Source organism: Suricata suricatta, chromosome 4, assembly GCF_006229205.1.
Source record: "Suricata suricatta isolate VVHF042 chromosome 4, meerkat_22Aug2017_6uvM2_HiC, whole genome shotgun sequence".
Classification (NCBI taxonomy): Eukaryota; Metazoa; Chordata; class Mammalia; order Carnivora; family Herpestidae; genus Suricata; species Suricata suricatta.
In genome coordinates, this window is record NC_043703.1 from 135,191,646 (window position 1) to 135,216,542 (window position 24,897).

At 37.5% G+C, this 24,897-nt stretch overlaps 1 protein-coding gene across 2 annotated transcripts in view; it reads left to right on the plus strand.

The window, feature by feature from the left end:
- ATL2 (atlastin GTPase 2) overlaps window positions 1-24,897 on the plus strand; it is a 59,808-nt gene that overhangs the window by 31,597 nt on the left and 3,314 nt on the right. For both annotated transcript variants that reach the window (XM_029937924.1, XM_029937923.1), the window contains exons 3-12: window positions 10,569-10,703; window positions 11,966-12,070; window positions 15,357-15,407; window positions 15,703-15,759; window positions 17,185-17,277; window positions 19,817-19,955; window positions 20,690-20,817; window positions 21,905-21,961; window positions 23,025-23,096; window positions 23,735-24,166. In XM_029937924.1, the coding sequence (XP_029793784.1) occupies window positions 10,569-10,703; window positions 11,966-12,070; window positions 15,357-15,407; window positions 15,703-15,759; window positions 17,185-17,277; window positions 19,817-19,955; window positions 20,690-20,817; window positions 21,905-21,961; window positions 23,025-23,096; window positions 23,735-24,166 (1,269 nt within the window). The remainder of the gene's footprint in view (window positions 1-10,568; window positions 10,704-11,965; window positions 12,071-15,356; window positions 15,408-15,702; window positions 15,760-17,184; window positions 17,278-19,816; window positions 19,956-20,689; window positions 20,818-21,904; window positions 21,962-23,024; window positions 23,097-23,734; window positions 24,167-24,897) is intronic.

Here is a 24,897-nt window from a genome sequence, read left to right on the forward strand (position 1 = left end):
TTTATTTATTTGTTTATTACTATTTAAAGAGTTGCTCCCAGAACTGCTTCCAGAGATCAGGAGTAAGAATGGTTTTTAAAGATCATATGTGCTGCTACATATAATTTGCCAAAAGCACAAATATCTCCAAATTGGCCATATGGGATGTTGAACTTTATTTCACCTTTCCCCCCCTAAGGCTAATAGTGTCTGAGACGCGAGACGTGTGAGAAATGTGTGAATGCATGAAGGAAAACGTGGTTTGTATCATGTCCCTTTTCTAAAAGATAAATTTATTTAAAGGAAGAACAGTATTTTTAAAAGTTTCTGCCTAGGGTCATTTTATTGTTACTTTTTTTGTATGGTATAACTTGCGTATAATAAAGTACATAAACCCTAGCATAGCCAGTGAATTTTTATGTGCCTGTACTTTTTGTAACCACTGCCACTCAGGTCAAGAAAGAAAACACTGCCAGCACTCTAGCAGGCTCTCTCATTCCCCTGCCCAGCGTTGCTGTATCTCCAGTCCTCAGGGTCCACCACCATGCTGATCTGCATCACCGTAGGTTAAGTTGGTCTACTCTGGAGCTTTATGTAATTGTGATCATACAGTATGCACTCCCGTGTGTGGTTTCATTCACTCAACACTGAATCTAAGAGATTTATCCATGGTATTATGTGGCCCAGTAATTGTTGTTTGTTAGTGCAGAGTGGTAGGTCATTGGGTGAAGGTACCAATTTATTTATTCCTTCTTTTGATAGACATGTGAGTTGTTTGTAATTTTTGTTTATGAATAAACCTACCATGAACATTTCTATGCAAGCCTCGGGGACATAACCACTTATTTCTGTTGGGTATATAACCAGGAGTAGAAATACTAGGTCCGTAAAGCCCATTTAACTGGAGTAGTGGCTGCCACAATTTTTTTCCAAAGTGGTTTTGCCAATTTGCGCTTCCATGAGCAATGTAAGAGACTTAAATTTGCTATACATCTCATGAACAGTATTGTCAGTCTTTTTAACTCTAGCCATTCTGATAGGTATGCATTGTGTTAATTTTAGGTCATCATTGTAATCTGTACAGGGTCATGCTTAAAACTGTTGCCACATTTACTGTAGAAATTTAGCTTATTCATTTAATTATTGGTTTAAGTGAATTAGCATTTGTGTATTTCACTTATAACTGAAACACTGTATATAACTTATGTAACAAGCTATGGAAATTTAAGTTTCATATTATTACTACTTTTGCCTGTGCAAGAGGCCAGCAAGGTTTGATCAGAATTTTAAGTCAGTAAGGAAAATAAAAATTGATGAGGCTTATTTTTATCCCTGAATGTAAGCTAAGGAGTTGGGTATAGAAGTTATATGGACTGGACTGTGGACTACTTTTTTCCCATTAGCTCACCGCCTTCCTTTTCCTCCTAGATTTTGATTTCTGGGTTGAAACTAATTTTCTCTTCTTTCATGTGCAGGTTTAAAATTCGTGTAATTTCAGTTAGAAAAACTTCACCAAGTATTGCCAAACTAGAGGAATCAGAAACCTGAGATGGAGGAGTCTACAGTATATTGTTCAAAGTCCTCATAGCACTGTTTTAGGAGAGACTTTCTGGGTTGCATTCCTGAATGTATTCCCTGAAAATGTTCTGTCATTTGTAGCCTTTCAAACAACTCTCCACTTTAAACCCCAAATATGATACTATGTCATCACATATTTGGGCTTGAGGGAACATAAATTATTTGTTGTAACAGATAATTTTCCATTCAGGAGTCTTTGTTCCTTTTAAGTTAAAATTTACTGTTTCTAAGTCCTCGATTCTGTTTACGTCATTTATTGAAAGATCTCATAAGTAGTAGATGGTTCACATAAACACGGGTTCCTCACACATTTGGGAAGTTAAACTTTAGGACATTTGGGAAGTTAAACTGTCTTGAATAATTTAAGGTCCTTTCATATTAACTGTCTCTGGTGAAGAACTATGTTACTTTTGTTGTTGTTACTGTTATTATTTTGAGAGAGAGAGCATGCACAAGTGAGGGAGGAGCAGGGGGTGAAAGAGGGAGAATCCCAAACAGGCTCCACTGCCCAGCGTAGTCCTGACAGGGGACTCAGTCTCACAACCGGGAGACTGACCTAAGCCAAAATCCGAGTTGGATGCTTAACTGACTGAGCCACCCAGGTGCCCCAAGAAATAAACTTTTTTTAAAGTCATTAACTCCCTGCCTCCCTCCCTCATTTTCTCAGACAGTTTTACTGCTTGTCTCATGAGTTTTAGTTCAGGAATGTTTTGTTCTCACTATTTGAAACATCTTTTTTTCTTATACGTTTTTTAGAAAAGAACTAATAGGATGCATTTTTTGTAGATACTTTGGATAATGTTCATCATAATCTTTCATCAAGAAGCAAGTTTAGGGGTGCCTAGCTGGCTCAGTCAGTTGAGCATCTGACTTTGGCTCAGGTCTTAATCTCTTGTTTCGTGAGTTCAAGCTCTGCACCAGGCTCTCCACTGACAGTGCAGAGCCTGCTTGGGATTCTCTTCCCCTTCCCTCCCTGCCCCCACTCATGCATTTTTCTCTCTCAAATAAATAAACTTAAAAAAAAAAAAAAAGGAAGTTTAGGGGTGCCTGGCTGGCTCAGTGGACAGGGCATGCCACTCTTGATCTTGGGATTGTAAGCTGGATTCCTGTGTTGGGTGTAGAGATTACTTAAAAATAAAAAATCTTTTAAAAAAAGCATATTTAAGCCATAGGGTTTGTGATTTATTGCACTAGTAGACGGATATTTAACAGACCTCCAGTGGACCTTCCTTTTCCTCCTAGACTTCTGTAGTAGTAGCAGCGGGTGGATTTTGTATGGCTGGGAGTCTTTGTTAAGCTTGTATACAAGATATATTTGATTTTTTGTTTTTCTTTTAACAGCTTTATTGAGATATATATAATTCACATACCCTATCATCTCTCCATTTAAACCACACAGTGTTATGATTTTTAGTGTATTCCCAAAGTTGTGCAACCATCACCACAATCAATTTTAGAACACCTTTATCACCACAAAATGACAAAGTGAAACCCTGTGCCCTTGAACTGTCACTTCCCCTTCCCCTGTCCAAACCTCTGGTCTTAAGGAACCATCTGTTTTTTGTTTTTATATAGCTTTGCCTATTCTGCACATACATATAAATGAAATATAGTATGTGGTCTTTTGGGGATTGGCTTCTTTCACTTAGCACGGTGTTTTAAAGGTTCATTTGTGTTGTAGTGTTATGCTTCATTCCTTTTTAAGACCCAGTAAGATTCTCTTGTATAGATATACCACATTTTATCAGTTAATGGACATTTGGGTTGTTTTCCACCATTTGGCTTATGAATAATGCTATAATTATATGAATATATTAGCATATATTATTTCACTAATTAGAATATAGTCATATATAATAATGAATATTAATGGAATGAGGTAAGAGTCTAGCTTCAGTTTTTTTTTGTATGTGCTCATCCAGTTGTCCCAGCATTTGTTGGAAAGATTATTCTTTCTTTAATTAATGGCTTTGGCACTTTTGTCAGAAATTAGTTGATCAAAGACATGTGAATGTATTTCTGGACACTTGGTTTTATTTCTGGACTCTAGGCTTTATTTCATTGGTCTGTATGTCTCTTATGCCAGTACCTGACTGTCTTGATTACTGTTGCTCTGTAGTAAGTTTTCAAATCAAGAAGTGAGAGAGTCCTCTTACTTTGTTCTTGTTTTTAAGATGGTCTATTCTAAAAAAGTAAAAATAAATAAATAAATAAATGAGATGGGCTATTCTGGGTCCCTTGTAATTCCATATAAATTTTAGATTTAGCCTGTCAGTTTCTGTGGGAGGTTAGCTGGGATTCTGTTGGTGATGGGATTGAACATGAAAGGTCAGCTTGAGGAGTATTACCATCTTAATATTAAACGTTCCAATTCATGAACTTGGGATGTTTCTCCATTTATTTAAATCTTTGATTTCTTTCAAAAATGCCTTATAGTTTGCAGAATATGTGTTCCTTCTTTTGTTAAATTCCTTTTTTGATGCTATTACATATGGAGTTGTTTTCTTAATTTTCAGATCATTCATTGCAAGCTTATAGAAATACAGTTGATTTAAAAAAATTTTTTTTTAATGTTTTACTTATTTTTGATACTGAGAGAGACAGAGCACGAGAGGGGGAGGGGCAGAGAGAGAAGGAGACAGAACCAAAAGCAGGCTCCAGGCTCTGAGCTAGCTGTCAGCACAGAGCCTGATGTGGGGCTCGAACCCACGAACGTGAGATCTGACCTGAGCCGAAGCCGGAGGCTTAACCGATTGAGCCACCCAGGCGCCCCCAGTTGATTTTTTTTTTTAATGTTGATCTTGTATCCTGCAACTTTGCTCAATTCCTTCATTAGTTCTGATAGGTTTTTAGTGTATTCTTTAGAGTTTTCTGTATACTAGATCGTGTCATCTATAAATACAATTTTATTTCTTCCTTTCCATTCTAAGTACCTCTGCTCTCTCTTTGAGGTACCTCTGGCTGACTGTCCTGGCTGGAACCTCTAGTACAGTGTTGAGTACTAGTGGGAAGAGCGGACATCCTTACTCTTTTCTTAATCTTTAGGAAGGAAGCGTTGAGGTTCTCACCATTATATCTGACTTCAGCTGTAGGATTTTTTGAACTTCCTCTTTATTCCTAGTCTGTTGGGAGGTTGTTTGTTTTTTCATCATGAATAGATGTTTGATTTTGTCAAATGCTTCTTCTGTATCTGTTGATGATCATGTGATTTTCCTTAGCTTATTGATATGATTGTTATTAATTTTTTAAATATTGAGTCCATCTTGTATCCCATGGAATAAGTCCCATTTAGCTGTGGTGTATAATTTTTTTACTATATGTTGTTAGATTTAACTTGCTAATATTTTGTTTAATATTTTTACATCTGTGTTCATGAGATATATGAATCTGTAGTTTTCCTTTCTTTTAATGTCTCCAGAACTTTTTCACCTTCCCAGACTGAAACTCTGTACCCATGAAACTCCCATTTTTTCCCCTCCCACTCAGCTCCTAAGGGCCCTTCTGTGGGCCATATTCCTCTGTCTGTCTCCATGAGTTTATTTACTCTAGGTACTTCATGTGAGTAGAATTGTAAGGTATTTGTTATGGTGTGGCTAGCTTATTTCACTTAGCATAATGTCTTCAAAGTTAAGGGCATCTCTTATCTAAGTTTGTAGACATTCTCTGGTGTGTACTTAAGTTGATAGAGTTCTCCTTTTCTGAGCTTATAACTTGGGTCAGTTATAATGTTAGCTCTTTGGGTAGCTGTAAAGGGAGGAATTAGACATGGGGTAGGTAAGATGTGAGACAATTTTCAACTGTTTTAAGACTTTCTTAATTTGTTCTAGAACTTGCAGAGTATTTTTACATATTTAAGCAAAAACACTGAAGGATGCTTGGTGGTCAGAATGTGTATATTATTCTATCCACTCATTTGGGTATAGACAAATGGGCATTAAGGAGGGTATAAATACCTAGAAATGCAATTGCTGGGTTGTATGGTAGTTCTATTGTTAATTTTTTGAGGAACCTCCATATTGTTTTTCAGAGTGGCTGCACCAGTTTGCATTCCCACCAACACTGCAAAAATGTTTCCCCTTTTCTCTGCATCCCTGCCAACATCTGTTGTTTCCTGAGTTGTTCATTTTAGCCATTCTGCCAGGTATGAGGTGGTATCTCATTGTGGTTTTGATTTGCATTTCCCTTAAGATGTGTGATTTGGGCATGTAAGATTAAGATTTTCACGATGATGCTTTTTTGGGGGAATGTCTCTCAACTAGGAAGAATTTTTTCTTTTATAATAGTGTTACTTGGATCCTTTATTTCATCCCTTTGGTCTCTTTTCCTCCCAGCGGTGATAAGTTATCATGGCCGTTATTCTTCTAGCCTGCCCACTCCAGGAGTGTGTAGGCCTGCAGACAGGAAACTGTATTCTGACACATCCAGTCCTGGCGGCTTCACCAACTCTGTGTTTTAAAATTTACCTAGCTGTTGTTTCACTTTGTTACTAAGGAGTGTTATCTTTCCTGTAGTGAAGTAGGGATTTGTTTCTTATTATTTAGAGTAGGTAGGGGTTTTTATTGTTGATAATTGTATTACATTGATTGGTAAGTCTTTTTAGCAAGGGTTTATGTTTATTCATGATATTTAAAGTTCAGGTGGTTTCAGATTACCTTTTACCATTGAGGTTTAGTCTAAAAGATCTTCCCTTTTAATTTTACTGGAGGACTGAATATTTTTGGAATTTCAAGTTTTAAGGCTTTTTTTTTTTTTTTTTGGTCTCCACAGTAGTAAATGGTATCAGATTACTGTTTTTCAAGTTCTTAGATTTGTTTTTAGTAACTTATGACAAATAGTATCAGTGAGGCTGCTTTTAGAATTAACTAGAATGCTCGTGGAGGGCAGGAATGTTTGTTCTTGTGCACTGCTATATTCCTAGAGCCCAGAACAGCAGCTGGCACGTGGTAGGGGGTTCAGTGAATGCTTGTTGAATGAATGTATGAAAGCATTTTATGCAAGTTGCCAGTATTCAGTGTGATACAGAGATAGAAAAATTTTTACTTCAAGTTTTAAAATAGCAAGACTTATTAGTCGAGATTAGGTAGGTGTTCTGATTGACCTTTTCTTTCATCCTTTTATTGACTGATCAGTACAGTGACAGTGTAAACTAAGAAAAGAGGATAGTTATAAGATTTAAAATTTTTTTTCTAAATATGTATTTATTCAAGTGTGACTTGGGGAGGGGCAGAGACAGAGGGAGACGCAGAATCTGAAGCAGGCCCCAGGCTCCCAAGCTGCCAGCGCAGAGCCTGATGAGGGGCTCGAACTCATGGACTGTGAGATCATGACATGAACTGAAATCAGACCTTAACCGACTGAGCCACCCAGCCACCCCAATAGATTTTTTTTAATGAGACACTAAATTTTTTTTTTTTTTAAGATACCAGTTTATTTTTGTTGGAATGAGCACACATGAGTGGTAAGGGGCAGAGAGACAGAAAAGGAATCCCAAGCAGGCTCTGTGCTGACATTGCAGAGCCCATCGGGGGAGGAGGGGTGGAGGTTGAACTCACAAACTGAGATCATCACCTGTGCTGAAATCAAGAGTTGGATGCTTAATTGTCTGAGCCACCCAGGCACCCCTGAGACACCAATTCTTTTTTTTTTTTTTTTAATGTTTTTAATTTTATTTTTGAGAGACAGAGAGAGCATGAGCAGGGGAGGGTCAGAGGAAGAGGGAGACACAAAATCCGAAGCAGGCTCCAGGCTCTGAGCTGTCAGCACAGAGCCGGACGCGGGGCTCGAACCCACAGTCGTGAGATCATTACCTGACCTGAAGCTGGCGCTTAACCAACTGAACCACCCAGGCGCCCCAACACCAATTCTTTTTAACGTTTTAGAGAGGATAATATTAAGAAACATGTTAGCCTGTGATTTCAATCATCTCTACTTTTTAAAGTTAATTTTTCTGTCTTACCTGTATAATTGTAATGAAGAATAATCAAAGGGATCATATTTCTTCCATACCTCTTACTCATGCTCAGAAAGGAACACATTGAAACTTAGTAATTAAATTTTCTTCTGTATTCATTCATTGAATAAATCTTTAAAACATTTTTTAATGTTTATTTTTGAGAGAGCATGAGTGCGTGTGTGTGAGCAGGGGAGAGGCAGAGAGAGAAGGAGACACAATCTGAAGGAGGCTTCAGGCTCTGAGCTGTCCACACAGAGCCCGGTGCAGGGCCTGAACTCATTAACCGTGAGATCATGACCTGAGTTGAAGTTGGATGCTTAACCAACTGAGCCACCCAGACGCCCCCTCCCCCCCAATTTTTTTAACGTTTTATTTATTTTTGAGAGGGAGAGATAGCATGTGTGCACACAAGCAGGTGAAGGGCAGAGAGGGGGACAGAGGATCTGAAACGGGCTCCACGTTGACAGTAGTGAGCCCAATGCAGAACTTAAACACACAACCACGAGATTGTGATATGACCTGACGTCAGCTACCTACCCCCTTGAACAAATATTTTGAGGGCCTACTACAAGCTAGGCAGAATGATTGTCATAGGAATATGGTTCTCTGTTTTGAGGAAAAAGACAGAACTTCCTTCTTCAGGGAACTTATATTCTCATAGAGGAGATAGAGAAATAAGTGAAATGTATACTACACATAGATTTCTCCAACAGGATGGATTCTTCTAAGTTATTTATGTAGGTTGGACCTTTTACAAATAATCAGTTTGTTTAGTACCACGTCAACATTGTTGGCGGAATGAGAATCCACATGTGAGAGCCTAAAATGGGCTGAGATACTTTGGTAGGAGCAGTTTGGTAAACAGGTGGAATTTATAGCCTGTGCTATTAAGCCTCACACAAGAAGTACAGTGCAAATTTATGTAAAGATGACCATCTGTACTTAAAATAATCTTTAAGAGATCAGAAAAGTTGAGAGTTCCTTGAACTGCTGGCTCAGTCCAAGCAGAGAACAGGTAGAAAAGATAGAGCTCTACTCACCAACATAAGTATTTGGGAATAGAGACCTTTTTGATATGGTAGCAACGGGAATTATACGTGCGTGTGTGTTAGGGGGACTATCGGGAATATCATGAGCAGAGCAGAAAAAGTAAAGGTGGGTTATATTCAGCAGATCTCCAGATGGTTCTGGAGAGGACTGCAGATGACTTTCTAGGACAGTAGCATGATTCCATTTCTTACTGGGAAGATGAAATGACTGTGGGAGGATGGGTTGGTGAGTACAACATGGAGGTGTGAGAAAACCTATTTGGAGCATCTAAAATACAGTCCAGGGGCCAGGCCCCCACTGGGCTTGTTTACGGGGTACCATTAATCTTCTAGTCCCTGTGAAGGGTCCCTCCTGAAGCACAGGTCCTTAGTATATAGAGTGAATGGAGTTCTGCTATGAGACAGCCTTGTCACCAACAGAGAGGTGAGGGCCTTAAACTGAAGATACTGAAAGGTGACGAAGAGTCCAAGAGAATTTTTAATTGATAAGATTGGTAACCTACTGGGGATGGGAGTTTTGTGGAATAATTATAGATAGTTTGAAGTTTAAGGCTGATCTTCACATTAGGTGATGGCCTGGACAACACTTTTTTCCCCTAACCTTATCTGTTTTTCATAAATCGCCTCTTGCCTCATTGAGCCTACCATAAACATCTTTACTCCTAATTTGAGTTGTTTTGTTATTTGTCTTGGACTACATATCCACGCTTAATAGAAGTATTTTTGAATCAAACTTTTCCTATGGGGTACTTTGAATAAAGGTTGTGTGGGCTTTAAGTATGCTAAAGTATAGGGGTCTTGATATCTGTCAAAGTTACTCATATATTATGTTCCAGATTTACTTTTCCAGATAAGTTATGAGTATTTTAATCTTTACATCATTTCAGAATTTTTAATTATAACTTTAGTCCTTTGATTTTGTTTAATTTAGTGTAATTTATGTTATTTTATTTTAAGTGTTTATTTTGAGAGAGAGCAAGTGAGCATTGGAGGGGCAGAGAGAGACAGACAGACAGACAGAGAATCCAAAGCAAATGTGGGCCCATAGACTGTGAGATCATGCCTGAGCTGAGCCAAAATCAGGAGTTGGCACTTAACCAGCTGAGCCACCCAGGCATCCCTTGCCCTGTGATTTAGCTGAAACATTTTATTACAGGAAATTTAAAAACATATCCAAAGATAGAATAGTGTGCTGAATTCCACTGTATGTGTCAATGTTTTGCTTGTCCTGTTTCATCTGTATTCCTCTCTGTGCTTTTAGTTTTTTGCTGAAATATTTTAAAGCAAATACGAGGCATATTTTTTCACCATAAATACCTGAGTTTTTAAAAGATAAGAACTACGTTGTTGTTAGTATTACCCACAATACTATTATTACACCAAACCATCATTTTTACTCTGATTTAGCACCACCTAGTAAAATAGCGTGAGTTCATATTTCCCTTTTGGTTTTGGAAAAGACTTTTTAAATTTTTTTTCTTACAATTGAATTGTTTGAATCAGGTCCAAGCAAGTCTGGTAGTTATTTTTAAAGTAGATATTTTTTAAAGAGAAAATTAAGGCAGTGTGAAAAGCATTTTTAGTGTAAGCTATTCTAAGAGAGCGGTGCTTTTTTGACAGCCGTTCTCTCTGGGATTTGGTTGTGCTTATCTGTACAAGAAGATGTCACGATAGCTGGTATCTATTTTTTTTTAAATGACTTCTAAACATAGGAAAGTATTAAAATGGGAAAAAGTGTGTGTGGCCTCACTTACGTAGAACCCTAGATAGCAAAAATGTGAGATTTGAGAAGGCTCAGGTTTGGAGGCGACCACATCTCTCTGAGACAGAGCACCTCAGGTGGGTTTGGGGATTGCTCTTATAGCTAGTGTAACATTATCGTGTATTTTATCTTGCTGGGCTTACCTGCCCTGCCTCATCTGTGAAATCAACAATGGGGGACTTCTTAGACTTCTCCCCAGTTCTTTATTTTTTGTGTTTTATTTTACATTTATGCTGGACTTTCACAGGATTCTCAGAGTTGGATTGGCGGAAACAACGAGCCGTTGACGGGCTTTACATGGCGAGGTGGTTGCGAAAGAGAAACAACCGGCATACAAGTCTGGAACGAAGTGTTTGTGATCGACAGGCCTAATGGAACAAAAGTAACGTTCTGTTTACGTATTTTTACTGTTTGTTTCTCTTCCATATTCTTTTTTGACCTGTTTTCTAACTCTAAAGATCAAAACAGCACAGAACTATTAATGTCTAACTTTAACATATATGGATTATTATGTCAAAATCTCTGAGATATGTAGCTTAGAGTACTTTTCTTGACTTACTGCTGACTTTGATATTTGTTATTTCATTTTTTAAAAATATTTTTTTATTCGTCTTTTTGGTCTTTGGTTTCATTTCAAGTTTTTGTTTAAATTCTAGTTAGTTAACATATAGTATAATATTGGTTTCAGGAGTAGAATTCTGTGATTCCTTACTTAAATACAACACCCAGTGCTCAGCACAAGTGCCCTCCTTTTTATTTATTTATTTTTTTTAAAGTTTGTTTATTTTGAGAGAGAGAGAAAGAGTAGGGGAGGGCAGAGAGGGAGAGAGAATCCCAAGCAGGCTCTGTACTTGTCAGTATGGAGCCTGATGTGGGGCTCAAACTCACGAACTATATGGTCATGACCTGAGCTGAAGCCAAGAGTTTGATGCTTAACCAACTGAGCCATCCAGGTACTCCAGCCTCCTTTTTTTCTTTTTCTTTTTAATTTGTTTTGATTTTTGTGAGAGTATAAGCAGGGGAGGGGTAGAGAGAGAGGGGGACAGAAGATCCAAAGTGGGTTCTGTGCTGACAGTAGTGAGCCAGTATGGGGTTCCAGCTCATGAACTGGCTCATGACATGAGCCAAAGTCAGATGCCCAACTGACCGAGCCACCCAGGCACCCCAGTAAATGCCCTAAATACCCACCACCCATTTAGCCCATCCCCCTGTCCACCTCCCCATCATCAACCCTCAGTTTGTTCTCTATAGTTAAGAGTCTCTTACAGTTTGCCTCCCTCTCTTTTCCCCCCTTCCTCTCTTTATTTCTCCTGTTTCTTAAATTCCACATATGAGTGAAATCATAAGGTGTTTATTTGTCTTTGACTTTTTTTTTGCTTAGCATAATATACTCTAGCTCTACCCACATCATTGCAAATGGCAAGATTTCATCCTTTTTGATGGCTAAGTAATATTCCATTGTGTGTATATGTATATATAACAACATCTTTATTTAATCATCAGTTGATGGATATTTGGATTCTTTCCATAATTTGACTGTTGTTGGTAATACTGCTATGAATGACATTTATCATTTTAAATTTGGTTTTAATAGTCAGTACTGATGAATATTTTACTTAGTATTTTAAACTTTTAAATTCCTAGGTGGCTGTGCTGCTAATGGATACCCAGGGTGCCTTTGATAGCCAGTCAACTATCAAAGACTGTGCAACGGTGTTCGCTCTAAGCACCATGACTAGCTCGGTCCAGGTGAGACATGAAGTGCTGTGCTGTGATTGGGTCAGATAGCCCTAATACCGTTGCTCTTTCTCAAAATGCCTTTTCATTGAAGAAAAAAATGATTAAAAAATTTTTTTTAATGTTTATTTTTGAGGGAGAGACAGAGTGTGAGCAGGGGAGGAACAGGGAGAAAGGGAAACAGAATTTGAAGCAGGCTCTAGGCCCTGAGCTGTCAGCACAGAGCCTGATGAAGGGCCTGAACTCACAAACTGTGAGGTCATGACCTGAGCCGAAGTCGGCTGCTTAATCAGGTGCCCTGAAGAAAAAAAGGATTAAAATTAGGGCTATTTACACTTCTTATTGGTCATTTCCATTTCCATGCTTACTATTTTGGCTCACAATATGAAATTTCATACGTTGGGTATCTAGGAAGTAATAAACCAAGGTCCAGTCTGTTTGGTTTTTCACCATAGCATCTATGCTTTTTTTTTTTTTTTTTTTTTTTTAAGGAAAAGATACTGCATGTTATTTTTAATTGAATTCAGTCATGTGGTTCCCAGATATAGTAAGGTGTGAATATGTCTTTTATGTTTTGGCTAAACCAATTAGAAAAAAAAACCCAAGTAATTAAACTTCATATTCTTCTTGACATGTATGACAACTAGTACTTGACTATTTGAACTAATGGTGATAGAGGCATAAGAATTAATTCATATTTAACTTAGGAAATGTATGTGATGTTTCTGTAATACACTAAGGACTTCATAAGACCCGTTTAATTTAGAAAGGGGTAATAAGATCTCTTCTGGTTTTCACTTACTCTGTACTCTAGTTGTGTTTGGTATTATATCAAGTTCTTGTCTCGTCAAGCTAGCCATCTCTTTTCTGTATAATTTAGACTGATGGACTGAATTAAACCACCACATGTCGTTTTGTATCTCTTTCTTTTCTCTTTCTGAGATCATCTGTGGTTGATGCTTCTCTGGTTGAAAAATGAATTATTGAGTATAGCGGTTAGCCCTAGCCGGTGATGATGTATCCAGAAGTGTATATACAAATATACACTTTTGAGATGATAAGGGTTTCTTAGTGATGGTGGATCATACATAAGTGATTCTGGAGCAGTGTCTTGGAGCTTTTGTAATGCTTTCTGGTTTTCTTTCTGGTAATATCCAGAACATATGTCTGGTCTCTGAAAGTTCCCATTGCCTTCCTTCCTCAATTTGAAATATCTACCTATCAGAATGGAAGGGAATTCTGGATATTACTATGAGATAAAAAAGGAGTACTTTTCAGCTTGGCTTCTGTTTATTATTGGGCTGGGGAGCTCTCTTACTCTCCAATTAAATGATACTTTGGGGGAACTCGTAGAGTATCTTTTCTCCCTTTTGTTCTACCCTTTTTTGATCTTGCAAGGTGGCACAACTGCCATGTCCTTGAGGCAGAATGCAGTCTTTGTGCCCCTCAAATTAGCTGGCTCTGTGCCTTATCTTAAAATATAATGAGGGACTTCTCTTTCCTGAAACTTACACCGTAGTGCTCTCTTGTTTATTTATTCAACCTTACGATAATAGGAGGCCTGGTTTTGGACAGCCACTTAAAGCCACTCAGCCACTTTCTCATCTGTAAAATGAGGATTTTACCCATCTTGGGTGTGATTGTTGTGAGGAGGCAGAAATAAGATCTCAATGAATTAGTGCATAAGAAAGTGCTTTGTAAACCATAAATAACAAAGGTTAAAATTATTTTTAGTATTGTTTCCTTCCTCATCTTTGAGGCTACGTTTCTCTTCCTTAAGTAAATTATCTGTTTGATAAATGATAAATCCTCTTGTCGTTTATTCTTTCAACAAATGAGAATTGAGAATTTATTAAGTAAGAGTCTGTATGCTAAGCACTGATGATCTAAGACCAACAGATCCTCTTTCTCTTTGCAACCTGGCCCTGACAATGAAAGGATCTTGACCTGTTTTCTAAAAGCTGAGGCCCTTATGTGCAAGAATAGGTTGGTCATGCTTCTAGATTATAAGTTTAGCTCCCGTATAATCACCTCAGGCATTAATTACTCTTTAAGCACCATGTTTGGAGCTAGTCAGCTGAGAATGTCATTTTAGGTGTGCTGGCCTATTTTGGCTGTTTATATTCTTGACCTCCGAGTGATTCAGCTAGATTATCACTTATTTGCCTTTAGAACAAATTGTTCTGTCTTTGGAGTAAAACCCTGTTCACTTAGACATAAGTTATCTCTCAGCAGAGGTGACAGCTGTGGACACCCACTCTGCTCCTGTGATGGCCTATGTCACTTTTTTAACCTGACTCGGAAGATGGGACCTTGTTTGCAAATCCAGTGTTTTCTGCAGTTTCCTTTCCTGGACAGTACATAGGCCTTCAGCTCTGGGCTCTGTGCCTTGGAGAGCCTCCTAAAAAATTCTAGGAAGGGCAAGAGTGCCACCTACTGTTACTTGTTCAGCTACCACAGGCTGGTAACATTTTCATTTTAAGTTATTTAGACAGATGATTTACTTAAAGTTAAAAAAAAAAAAAAGCCATGTTAGAGTTTGTGGTAGTTGAGGCACCCACCAAATAATTATAAACTACTTATGTAACCTATAAACTATATATGTAATATGTAAATATATAAACAAATGCAAACTGTAAATTACATATAAATGAGAAAGCACACACACTCCCACTATGATTATACCAGGGAGGAATATATCTTCGTAGAACTATTCCCCTCCGATTCATTGACTTAGAAGAGTAATTGTGAGGCTTGCTTGGATGGCTCAGTCTGTTGGGCAGCCGACTGCAGCTCAGGACATGACGTCACAGTTTGTGTGAGCCCCTCATCGGGCTCTCTGCTGTCAGCACAGAGCCTGCTTTGAATCCTCTGTTCACCTCCTCTCTGCACCTCCTCTGCTCTCTCTTTCAAAAATAAAAAGAAATTTAATAAAAAAAAAAGAATTGTGAAAGCAGTCTTCACTCTATTAAAGAAAATGGTTGTGTTAAACATTAAAGAAACTGAAAAGGAGAAAAAGACCTTATTACGTAACATACTTTTGAAAATATCTGCCCCTTTCTAGATCCCTTACGTATGTTCTCATGGTTTTTACAAAATTTACCACCACTGCTTCCCCTCTAATGTTTTATCCTGTTAGGGAAAAGAGAGAAAATCCTTTTCATGTGCCACTGGTTAAGCTAATGGCTAAGTGATTCATTTTTGCTAAGGTTATAAAGTAACCTCCATTTCTGCAAGGACAGTTAGAAACAGCTGGATACTAAAAAAAAAAAGAATAAAAAGAATTTTGTTTTAACAGGTATATAATTTGTCTCAGAATATTCAAGAAGATGATCTTCAACACTTGCAAGTACGTATTTCTCAAAGAATGGGTGCCAAAGAATTGAAAATATAATTCTGATTTTAATTGTGACTTTCCATCAAGAAGCCTATGATAGTGTAAGAAGATTGAATATTATGTGATTTTAAGTTGATATATAACTTCTCAACTAGAAGAAATTGTAATGTATACCCAGCCTCTTAGAAAATTAAGTGCTTGACTTTCAAATGATTTTAAAGGCTCTGATGTCTGGTATAGAATGGCTTTACAGATGTCTTCTTTCAATCTCTTTGGGGGCATTATTTTAAATAACTTGCTTTAATAGTTATTTACAGAGTACGGCAGACTTGCGATGGAAGAAATCTACCAGAAACCATTTCAGGTAAGTACGCATTTTATCATTTTTAAAAACTTACCTATAAATAGCTATTAAGCCACCTGTCTTTCAAGTCCTAAGTTAAGAGGATATTACAAGAAATTCGTTTTTAGCAGCAGAGTCAGTGGAGTTGAAACTGTCATTACCACCTTATCAGCAGTAGGCTGGCCGAATAAGAAATAGAACAAATGAATATAGTTTGATTCTTAACACTTAGATTAAGTGGTTAGTTTTCTCGTAGAGTTTATTTAATTCCTAAACCTTAGACAATCATGTAAATTTCTCTTATACACGGTCAACTATTACAGAATAATACTCCTGGGCTGTGTGTGGTATTTTACAAGTTGAGGTTAGTCCTGTTTTTCTTTATTTTGGTTTCATGTAGAAAAGTTTCAGAACTTATTAGACCTGTCCCCTCCCTTTACCTCTTCAGTCTCCATATGCTTTTTATTCCTTTAAAATGTCAGGGACTTAAGTCAGAAATTCACCTCCGTGGAGTTAATTGAGAAGTATATATTCTGCTTGCTTCTGTGGAGTCCTGTCATGAAAGAGACTAAAACTTAGAAAACACAACAAAAAACAAAAACAAAGCTAATTTCAGATAGTTTTTTTTTTGAAGTAAGTGTAACTTATGAGTTGACATTAGTACTGTGTATTAGTTCATGTTACAGGAGGAGAGAATGACCCCCACTCTGTTTGCTCACCAGTCTGTGAAGTCCGTGCTGTGTGACAGCATTGCTGGTGGTTCTCCGTGTGGGTGGGTTTACACCGACTCTGCCTCAGTCTTGTCTGGCCCACGTGATCACTTTTATGAAATACCTGGGGAAATATGCTCCATTTGGCCTATATCAGTCTTTCTGACTTGGGATAATTTCATTACCCAGGAGACATTTGCCAGTGTCTAGAGACATTTCTGGTTGTCACAGTTTTTGGAGGGAGGTTAATGCGACTGACATAGTGGATCGAGGCCAGAAATGCCTTTCGGCATCCAGCCACACACAGCTGAGAACTGCCTGGTCCCAAATATCAGTAAGGCTGAGCCTGAGAACCCTAAGCATATATGAATAAGAAATTCAGTGAGAAGAATCAGTCGGTCTAAAATTAGGTTAGTTGGTCCCTTAGTTTTACAACCTTGACTTAAAATTCTGATCCGTATGCCCTGATGGGCCTTTTGTTCATTTTTTAAAGACCCTGTTTTATTGCTTGTGGTGAGTCTTTCTTTACATACCATGACGTTCTCAAATGGAGGCAGTTACAGGGGCTGGGCGTGTTGTTGGCTTAGGTAAGCCCTTGCTATCACTCGGAGCGGCATTAACTATTTAGTTATTGTAACTTTGTTAAGAATTAGGGGAGTAATTGTTAAATTGTTAAAGTAGTGATTTTTTTGGTAAAATTTTATAAGAAATGATTTCCACTTTTTTCTTTCTGTAGACACTGATGTTTTTGATTCGAGATTGGAGTTATCCTTATGAACACTCCTACGGTCTGGAAGGTGGAAAACAATTCCTTGAAAAGAGATTGCAGGTAAGCCCCTGTTTCCTAGTGAGGAGAGCAGAAGCACCAGGCCAGATGAAGGGGACGGGGGCTGTCTGGACTGCTGCTTAGACTTCTGGTCTCTCAGTGTCGTCAGCAGAAATTGTGTGTCCCACGTTAGCCCAGGTGGCTCCATACAGAATGGTTGCAGAGCAGATTGGTTGTATTCTATTCGAGGCCCATGCCCTTGAATAGAAATTAAGGAACAAGTGGATCTCTTCAGAACAAACTGTAAATCAGTATTCAAAATGTAAAATTTGAATGAGACTAACTTTTTGGGTTTACTTAGATTGCGTGTGTGTCTCTTTTCTGGCCCAGCTGAGCTTCTGAACATTTCAGACAGCATGGATAATAAAGTGTGCATACATGGAACACAGATGATATGAGACCCTCTCTCTAAATAATACTATCTCATAGACTGCAGCAAATAGAGCTACAAGAGGGATCTTAAACATCATCTAATTTGCTCTTTTAAATTTTTTTTAAATTAATTTTTTTAGCTTGAGAGAGAGAGTGCACCAGCTGGGGAGGGGTGGTGGGGAGGGGAGAGAGAGATCGATCAGTCGATCGATTGATCGATCATAGGATCATTGGGATCATGGGGATCATGACCTGAGCTGAAATCGAGTCAGACGCTCAACCAACTGAGCCACTCAGGCGCCCCCACTCTTCTTTTTTTAAATAGATCGTGTAACCGGAACCCAAAACAGTGACTTGCCTATGGTCGCTTAACTAATTGTTGATAAGTGGGACTAGGATCCAAATATCCAGACTCCTGGCCCATGCAGTGTGCTGCACCAAGGCCATTCCTAGAAAGTAACCTCATCGACACGATCCTTTCTTCCTAAAGTTACTCTCCCCTGGAAGTCCTTGGGGAAACCTTCAGGTCAGATACTGCCCATCCACTCATATACATGAAGAATACATGAAAATCCCATAATTCATAAGTAGAAGGGTCATCTTTTTTATTTGCCTATAGGAAGATGCATTTAGTTTCTCAATCACATTTTAAAACTGGGGGTATAATATAATTTTCTTTTTATTAAAATGAGATTAAACCAATTCCTCATTTTTGGATTTTTTGAAAGGCATTTCTAGACCCTGTTGTCAGAGATAATTTCAGCTGTCAGAGTTTTCTGTGGTTTGTTCAGAAGAAATTAACACAAAGCACATCAGGCATGTTAACAGCTCAGAATTATGTACTTCAATGACAAGGTGTTTTTGGTTTGTTTGTTTTTTTATCGTACTGAAGTGGTACAGGAAACTGCTCAGATGATGGTGAATTTTTACAAACTTAACATAGGCATGTAACATCACCCATATTCATCCACTAACCCCCAAGCCCTCTGGTACTGCCGTGACCTCTGATAGGCTTTACGTGTGCTTTTTATGAAAGGGATCACATACAACATGTATTCTTCTGTGTCCAGCTTCTTTTGCTTAATATTAGGTTTCTGAGTTACTGTTGCATGTAGTTCAGTTCATTTGTTCTCATTGCTGTGCGGTATTCCATTGTATGTATAGACAATAGTTTCTTCATTCTATTCTTTATGGGGGTTTAGGTAGGTTCCAGGTTTTGTCAGTTATAAATGGTATGTGTTTTTTTTTTTTTTAAACGGTGTTTGAGAAGAGTCTGAGAGAGTATATGAGTTATATTGGAATAAGTAGTTATTAAAAAAACAGTTGAAGTTTAAGGGGCTGAGTGGCTCAGCTCTTGATTTCTGCTCAGGTCATGATCTTATGGTTCGTTTCATCCATCCCTGTGTTTGGCTTTGTGCTGACAGTGCGGAGCCTGCTAGGGATTCCCTCTCCCTTTCTCCCTCCCTCCATCCCTCCCCCTCTCTCTCTCCCTCTCTCCCTCTCTCTCTCTCTCTCTCTCTCTCTCTCTCTCTCTCTCTCTGCCCCTTCCCCATTTGCATGCACTTGCTCTTTCAAAATAAACATTAAAAAAAACCCAAATAAGTAAATAAAAATGTAAGTTTAGGATTTTCTTCTAGAAAATACATAGCAGTCTCTCTTCCCAAAACACTGATAACTGGCATCAGTCATAATGATCATTTGGAGTAAGTACTGAAATCCCAGTAAGTTTCAAAGCTTCTTCAGACCACACTGGAGCTTTTGCTTTTGCGCGTGAGCTGTTATTTTGCCCAGGGGATAACCGTTTCATTAGCAAATTAATACTTTGTTTTCCTCTTTGCTGTTATAAGTACTTTAAAGTCAAATACTTAATTTATTTACTGGTTTGTAAATCACAACCACTACTTGTTAGTCGGTGTTGGATTCTGATTAATTATTGTTTGTATATTTGAACTTTTTCATATTTAACATGGGGAAAAAAACATCTTTTCTAGTTTTAAGACAAAATTGGGTGGTCAGAAATGTGTCTTCAGTAAAATTTTATATTGTTAAAAAATACCCATCTGGGGTAGCATCTGAGTTAAGTGTGCATGCACACTTAACTGTGTGTGTGTGTTTTCTTGAGAACTTGTTTTCCTTTTTGTGCCTTTACCCTGTCTCCTTCTGCCTTCAGGTAAAACAAAATCAACATGAAGAGCTACAGAATGTAAGGAAGCACATTCACAATTGTTTCTCAAATCTTGGTTGCTTCCTTTTGCCACATCCTGGTCTTAAAGTTGCAACTAATCCTAGTTTTGATGGGAGATTGAAAGGTGGGAATTCCCATTCTTGCTAAAATCAGAATTTATTTTTTAGAGGCTGAGAGTTTAAAAAAAATACGTGGTTTCTTAAATTTTCTGTCTTCTCCTGGAAGACATTCTGATGCATTGTTAATGAGGTGATCTTAATGCTCTGTGTGGTCTGTCTAGCTTCCCACTGGTTTGTTGCAGACACCTAGTGTATGGATTAGCATATTTTATAACATGGTCTGTTGTTACTCACCTGTGACCTAAAGATTCTGAAGCCTGAGAACGTTGCAGTATTTTATCTGTTTGTAGTCTGTAGAATGTTTTATCAGTATGTTCTATTCATATTGAAATAATGAAATTTTTACATAATGGCTGGAAAACAATAATTGAAATAATGAAATTTTTACATAATGGCTGGAAAACAAAATCTAGTAGTAAAGTTTAGTACGATTTCATGAATTGTTTGCCTTTTGAAAAGGATAGTTTAGTTAATACCTAATATGGAATTTATTTTGGTATTCCACAATTTATTATGGGGGGTGAGTGATCGGGGGGTAAGGGAAATAGAGCAGGAGAGTATGTTTTTTCCTAGGAGATAGGATGTGTTTGGATGACTTTTTTTTTTTTTAATGAATGTACTCAAGGAATAGATAGTGTATACTGTCATTTCATGAAACAATGTTATTAACGCTTACCAGTGGGGACTTTTTACTTTCTTCTTTTGACTAACATGTTGGCTTGTATTTCGTGTCCACTAGATATTGATGAAGATTTTAAGCGAGAGCTTCGAAATCTGGTTCCATTGCTGCTTGCCCCCGAGAATTTGGTAGAAAAAGAGATAAGTGGATCTAAAGTCACTTGTAGAGATCTTGTAGAATACTTTAAGGTAGGAAAACTCCTACATTAAATGACTTTGTCTCAGTTAGAAATATAGCTGCCTTAAAGCTGCGATGTATGTACAAGAAATTTCCTGTATCTATTTTAAAGCAAAAAAGTGAAATTTATAATTTTCCTGCTTTGAATTGGCTGTATCGGTTTTTAAGAATATTTAAAATTTTAGCAGACAACTTGTATGTTCTAGACAGTGATTTTGTTTGTGAAATTACACTCCCTTTTCTCCAGCTCTGATTGGGAGAGATGAACCATTCACCATATAATTGTAATACCCCTCTTTTATTTGTGAACAGTCGTAGATACTGGGAGTGTCATTCTGCATCTTGAGTTCTCATAAAAGCCTTTTCTTTGATTTCTTGAGGACTCAATAAGAGCAGCTGAAAGTATCAAAACTGGTTTCTGAGCCCCAATTATTCATAGATTTTTTTTCCCCCTCTGCTCTTGAGTCTTCTAGCTTGGTCACCAGAGCAAGACCAGCATCAGGGTTCTGTTTATTCACAGGAGTTACAGGTGGCCGGAAGGGAGATTATAGTTAACTATGAGTGTGCTTTTGGTCACTTATTGGACAGTTGACCACTTTCGTAGTGTTTCTGTTTAGTTTTGAAGTAATTTTGAGTCAGTAAAAAGTTGAGATCAACAGCTTCTATATGGACTTATTAAGAACACTCATCTTCCCTTACTCTTAGAGCACAAATTAGGTAATTGTTTTTCTTGAATTGAAATATCATTTAACTTGGTTGAAGTGAAATATTGAGTAAAAATGTTTTAACATTTAAAACAGTAACAGTAGGAGAGAATTATGGATTTCTTTTCATAAAGTGGAGATGCCATTGTATATATAACTTTGAAATATAACTTTTATGCAAGTTGGAATTCTATTTAGAAACATTTCTGTAGGATATTATTTAGCAGCGTATGCTTTTAATAATGTTGAGAATAAAGTTGACTTTATGATTTTTTAAGCCTAGGCTTTCATTTTAAAAGTATGAATTATTTTTTTATTTAATGGATTTTTTCCTTCGGAAATGTAGAGCCGAGTTGTTTAACCTGCCAATGTAACGAGTCTTTTGTATTTTTAGGCTTACATTAAAATTTATCAAGGAGAGGAACTTCCACATCCAAAGTCCATGCTTCAGGTAGGGTGTATGTGTTGTACATATATTTATTATTAAGGAGGGAAGTCTTTGGTTTAGAGATAAATGCTGGAAGTGGGATCATACTTCTTTGCATGCAAATAAATTTCAGATATTTAAGTCAATACAAGTCATGGGGCCTGAAGTTTTTACATGATTTCAGACCTTGCACACATAGGTCATCAGAAATAAAGTTGTTAGAGAAGTGTATAAAAATTTCTTTTGCAGGAGATAGCTTAATATGGGCCTGTCTCAAACTTCTTCTGTTCTTTGAGTCTTTGACATTGAGTGTTTGAAATAAGGCTTGTTTCATCTTGGTATTAATGATTTAGAGCTTCTGGTACATACACGTTTTTTTTTTTTTTTTTCTTTTCTTTTTTTTCTCTCTTCGTTTAAAAGGTGTTCTTTGGGGACAATGTTATTTTAACCTAATTTATTTTTTTAACAAAGGTAAAACAATTTTATTTAATAAATCAAGAATAATTAATGTTACATCCATGCCAATCTCTTCTTACTAGATTTTTTATCATTATGTTCATACAGTCAATTTTTCACCCAAATTTATGTTTTATTTCTTTCAGATGCATATCTAGTTTCGTTTTTTTTTTTTTTTAAAGATTTTCCCTTTTGGGGCAATTTCTCAGTTTTATAGTAGGTTAAATAGTATTTTCTTCTAAAACTCCTGTAGTAAACAATGTTCTGGGTTTAAAAGTCTCTTGTGTCATACTGATCTGAGAGAGCAAGCCTCTGTAATTCTTAATTCTGTACATCTGGAGGCTTGACACATCTTAGGGTGTGGCTGAGTCTCTGTAATTTCCTGAGCATGTGTGGCATTTTCTTTTACAAACCCATTTTAACAAACCTAAACGAAACAAAACTAGACAAGCAATCCCATTAGAAGCTGTTATATCCCTTCAGTGGGAAAGGAAAACTGGAAGTTGATAATGTTTTCTCTGGTTCGTTTTCAGACTTGTTCACTGTATAGAGTTTATTGTGTTAATCAGAATTTATAGAGCTGCTGGGTATTTTTTGCATAAAATTGGCAAATTTTGTTTTATTTTTCTAGGCAACAGCTGAAGCTAATAATCTTGCTGCAGTAGCAGGAGCAAGAGAGATCTATTGCAAAAGTATGGAGCAGGTTGGTAGCTGGCATTTAAATTGGACACTAAAGTGAGATAAGGATTTTTACAGTTAAATAGTTGAAATAATTTGTGCTCCTATGTATTGTCACAATACATCATTCACTGGTTCCCCTTTATCATCTCTGCTGGAAATAAACTAAGAAAATAATTCACATGGTTAGAGTGCAAGAGATAGGTGCAAGTTATTACATTAAATCGTACTAAAATAGTTTTGACACATGATTCACAGCACTCTGATCAGCAGCTTCTGATGTAGTATTAGTTTAAGGCCAGTGGCACCTTCTATTCTAAACTTGCTAACTCGAACGTTAAAGTACCTTTTTTATGTGTTCTCTTCTTACCCACTGTCTGCCCGTAGTCTTTGTATTCCTATGGTATGTTGGCGGGTTGGGTGAAGTAGGGTACAGAATTGTTTTTCGTCTTTACTGGAATTAGTCATACTTGGAACATTTGTTTTACCCGACTCCATTAAACATATAAGAAATGGGTTATTATGTGCGAGGTGTCATGAACAAGTTTAAAACTGAACCACGTGGGTGGCTTGACTTTTTGAGACTAAAAACTGTGAACAGGGAACATTTCTTAGGTGTCAGTTGTTTCTAGCAAATAATCTGTCCTGTAATCCTCTGTACAGGTGTGTGGTGGGGACAAGCCTTACATTGCACCTTCAGATCTGGAGCGAAAACACCTGGATCTCAAGGAAATGGCGATAAAACAGTTTCGTTCAGTAAAAAAAATGGGTGGAGATGAATTCTGTCATCGTTATCAAGACCAGCTTGAAGCTGAAATTGAAGAAACCTATGCAAATTTGATAAAGCACAATGATGGCAAAAACATCTTCTATGCTGCTCGCACCCCTGCCACACTGTTTGCAGTCATGTTTGCCATGTACATAATCTCAGGACTGACTGGCTTCATTGGCCTAAACTCTATAGCCGTCTTGTGTAACCTTGTCATGGGGTTAGCACTGACGTCTCTTTGTACTTGGGCATATGTAAAATACTCTGGGGAGTTCAGAGAAATTGGAACAATGATTGATCAGATTGCTGAAACACTATGGGAACAGGTTGGTATCTGTCTTTTGGTTTTTCAGTGACTAATCTTATCCCCATGGCATTTCCCTACCTCCTCCTGCAGTATTCACACGCCTCCTTTTCCTTTATATGAGGAATGCCAAAAGGATGTTTTCCCTTTTCATTTGGTTATGGTGGTGTAATCTGAATATAGAGTATGAGCTGAATAATTTTTTTTCTTAAAGTCATAATTTTAGTGTGCTTTGATCGGCTTAAATCTGTAATATCCTTTGGATCGATACTTAGTCATAGGCCTGATTATACCAGACAATGGGCAGGGCCAGAGTCTCTAAGGACTTCTTTCCTAGAGGAAAGAAAATATAATCAGTGTAAGAAAGAAGTTTGCAAGTGGAATGCTTTAAGAAAGCGAAATAAGTGTCTTACTAACCCGGGCAAGAAGCAGCGCGTGCTTATATTTGAGGAAGAAGATTGATTCTCAGGTGTTGGTTGCCTTCTGTGAAGATAGTGGTGATTTACTGATGGAACAGCCCTGTAGGGATTTCTTTTACCAGAGGAATTTTGTTTGATCTCTGTACTATGGAAACACTAATGACAAAACAAAGCGCCACAGAGAACCAGCTTCTCTTAATCATAATCTTTTACTTCAACCGGAGTTCAAATCATAATCTTTTACCTCAAACCAGAATTCAAAGTTGGGCCTGACGAGAATCTACTAAGGAAAGCCATGTTGAATATCCTACTGTGGCCTGGAATTGCCCGTGTC